Raw genomic sequence first — 3,354 nt, 5'->3', positions numbered from 1 at the left:
ACATAGTGAAATTTCTTTTTGTTGTTGTTGAAACAAAAAAAAAGGTCTTCAATCATTTCCACTTTAACTTAGGTCCATTTTTCTCTTGCTCAGAATGAACTGACACTGGTAAAAGCCCATGGTCACCTCAGAGTCCTCCTTTATAAAGTCTGTCTCCTTGAACCTTGTTTCCTAGGGTGACATTGAATCACTAAAGGATGTATGCACTAAATGTCATGTACATTAGAAAATTTCTTACATAGAGTCTGGTCACGCCAGTGGTGTGGAAGGCAAAGTGTTTATTATCTCAGGGTAATGAGGACTTTCCTAGGAGTTTTGAATGAAATTGGTACACTGGAAACATGGTATTTGCCTCATGACAAACTATTGTGGAACCAAAGTTTGGTATCAGTGGAGAGGCTGGTAAAACTAGAAGGAGGAAAAGGAATTAAGGGACAGTTTTGGAATAAAATGTACTTGGAAAATCAAAACAATCTCATTGACGCATGAGAAAAAACAAACAACAAAGGCCGGAGTCTGTCACTTCTCCTCCTTTGTGCATTGATGGCCTGCTCTTCTCTTAACCTTGCTATTTCTTGCACTTTGAGTTTTCCTGTTGTAAGACCCTTCCTGTTGATAGCTGTGACAGGAAGCACCTTTTCGGATCCCTAATGAGTGTCATCTTCCCTTCCAAATTTCACTGCCTGTTTCGTTTCTCTAAGATTTAGTAAGGGTGAAATAACACGCAACATGCTTCCAGCACAGGGTCCAGCAGAATGTAGGATTTAATCCACAGGGGAAGTCTGTTATTCATACATTTTATTACTAGTGACATATTTACATTCTACACTTTGCCACTGGAAAGCAGTAATAAAGCTATAAGCCAGGTTTCTTTCTTTCCATTGTTTTCTTTTGTTTAACTTTTTACAGAACTGTTGTTAATGCAGCACCTTTTGATGGAAAAAGTATCAGCAAGCTAGTTTCTACGCCTATACTGTGTATGTTGTACAAATCCGTCTTGTTACTGGCTTTGTTACTGTAGGTCTGGGGATGGGCTTTAACTTCCTCCCTCAAACGTCCCACCCCCAACACATGTTTTCAGCCTGACTAGAATAGGCAGTTTTCACTATCTTTAAATCTCAGGGGAACAAGTACAAGAGGAAGATGTTTAGTTTGTTGTAACTATTACAAGATTCTGAATCTCTTTTTAATATTAAAATGCAATTTTAAAATACTAACATTTCATTTTTCCCCCCACAGTGTGTCCCTTCTTTAAAAAAAGTCCAGTTGCCTTCTCTCAGCAAGCTGCCTTTCAAATCTATAGATCAAAAGTTTATGGAAAAGTCAAAGAATCAATTAAATAAGTTTTTACAGGTAAGCAAGTGAAAAGTTTGGGGTATAAGAGGAAAATGAATTATTTGTGGGTAAACTGTCATCATTCTGAGAGCTTACTGTTAAATAATTTGCTTTTTGTTCTTAGAAGTCACGCCAGATTCTAAAATATCTTTGATCTTTTTTTAAAATTCAAATATAATAGACATTTAAGAAATTATACATTGGATTTGAGCTTTATATGAATAGAACTCTGTGGCGCAGATTCCTTTGTGTCTGCCTTCCTTCACTCAGTATTGTGTTGTGAGATTCCTCCCCAGTGTTGGCCTGGGTGTAGGTCACCTGTCTCCATCGTGTGAGCACACTCCAGTCTGTTCATCCCATTGCTGATGGGCATCTGCCCCGTTTCCAGTTGGAGATGCTTACAAAGACTGCTTCTGTCACTTTTACTACTAGTCTTTTGGTGAGCATATGTTGGGAAATATCAAGGGATTGGGATTTTTCATATTTTCAACATGATTGTAGCAATTTTTATACCCTCACAAGCAGTGTGCAAGTATTCTGATGGCTTCAGGTCCTAACCGCTTATTTTTTGCCTTTTTCTTCTAGCCATATGGTTGATGTGTAGGGGTGTCTCATTGTGGTTTTAATTTGCGTTTCCCTGGTGACTAATGAAGTCGAGTGCCATTCCATATGTTTATTGGCTATTTAGATAGTTAAGGTTTTTTTAAGTGAACATTTGTTAAAATTGTCTGTATTACTGAGTTGCCTGTCTTTTTTCTATTGCTTTGTAGGAGTTTTGGGTATGAGTTCCTTGTCAGACCACATGTGCTGCCAGTATCTTCTCCCTTTCTGTGGATTGCATTTTCTCTCTCAATTTTTTAAGTTTAATTCAGCATGGTTTATCCATTTTTTTCTTTTCTCATTAATGCCTTAAGAAATCTTTGCCTCCAGCCTGAGCAACAGTGAGATCCTGTCTGTGCTAAAAATACAAAAACTACAGGGGGCAGGTGCCTATAGTCCCAGCTATTCAGGAGGCTGAGGCAAGAAGATCATTTGAGCCCAGGAGTTGGAGGTTGCTGTGAGCTATGATGCCATTGCACTCTGCTCAGGATTACAGAGTGAGACTATGTCTCCAAAAAAAAAAAAAATCCTTTTCCTACCCCAAGGCCCTAAAATAGTTAACTGATTTCATCTAAACACTTTGCTGTTTTCTGTCAATCCATTTTTCAGTAATAAGGCCAGACGGAAGTGTGCTTTCCCAAGAGCAGCCACGGTTTGTTCCTTCCTTAGCTGTACAGTCTATATCCAAAGTATAGTTATTACTCAAACTGTGGACCTTAAAGCCCTATAGTTCTTGGAGCCATGGAACTTTGCCCCATAAAACACATTTTGCCTGCACAGTAGTAGCTGCAAGTTGTGAGGCTTGCTTTATTATGCTTGGTATGTTTTATCATTTTAATTTTTTCTGACTCATTGTAATTGTACATGTTTATGGAGTATAATTTGATGTTTTGATAAGTGTGTATGTTATATAAGACCAAGTCAGGGTCCTAGCTATCATTGCCTGCATTTATCATTTTTTTATGGTGAAAACATTCAAAAACTTCTCTTCTAGCAATTTTGTAACATGGAATACCTTACTATTAATTGCAGTCACCCTACTCGGCACCAGCACTTACTCCTGCTATCTGACTATAATTTTGTCCCTCTTGACTAACCGCTCCTTTTCTCCCCTCCCTAGTCTCTGGCAATCCCTGTTCTTTTTTTTTAGATTCCACATATGAGTGAGATCATGCAATATTTGTCTTTCTGTATCTCATTTATTTTATTCAGCGTGACCTGTAGATTCATCTATGTGGTCATAAATGACAGGATTTTATTTTTTTATGGTTGAATAGTGTTTCTCTGTATATACATGACACATTTTCTTTTTTCTTTTTTCCAACAGAGTCACAAGCTGTTGCCCTCGGTAGAGTGCTGTGGCGTCATAGCTCCTAGCAACCTCCAACTCTTGGGCTAAAGCAATCTTCTTGCCTCAGT

At 38.2% G+C, this 3,354-nt stretch overlaps 1 protein-coding gene across 1 annotated transcript in view; it reads left to right on the top strand.

Moving 5' to 3' along the window:
- The window catches only part of SNX25 (sorting nexin 25), a 90,233-nt gene that overhangs the window by 72,579 nt on the left and 14,300 nt on the right, over positions 1 to 3,354 (top strand). Inside the window, exon 13 of the mRNA XM_023514904.1 lies at positions 1,240 to 1,353. Within this exon, the coding sequence (XP_023370672.1) occupies positions 1,240 to 1,353 (114 nt within the window). The remainder of the gene's footprint in view (positions 1 to 1,239; positions 1,354 to 3,354) is intronic.

Source organism: Otolemur garnettii, unplaced genomic scaffold (assembly GCF_000181295.1).
Source record: "Otolemur garnettii isolate 467f Iridium unplaced genomic scaffold, OtoGar3 scaffold00061, whole genome shotgun sequence".
NCBI classification, from domain to species: Eukaryota; Metazoa; Chordata; class Mammalia; order Primates; family Galagidae; genus Otolemur; species Otolemur garnettii.
Note: the sequence above shows the minus strand (reverse complement) of the source record. Positions and strands in the feature narration are given on the sequence as shown.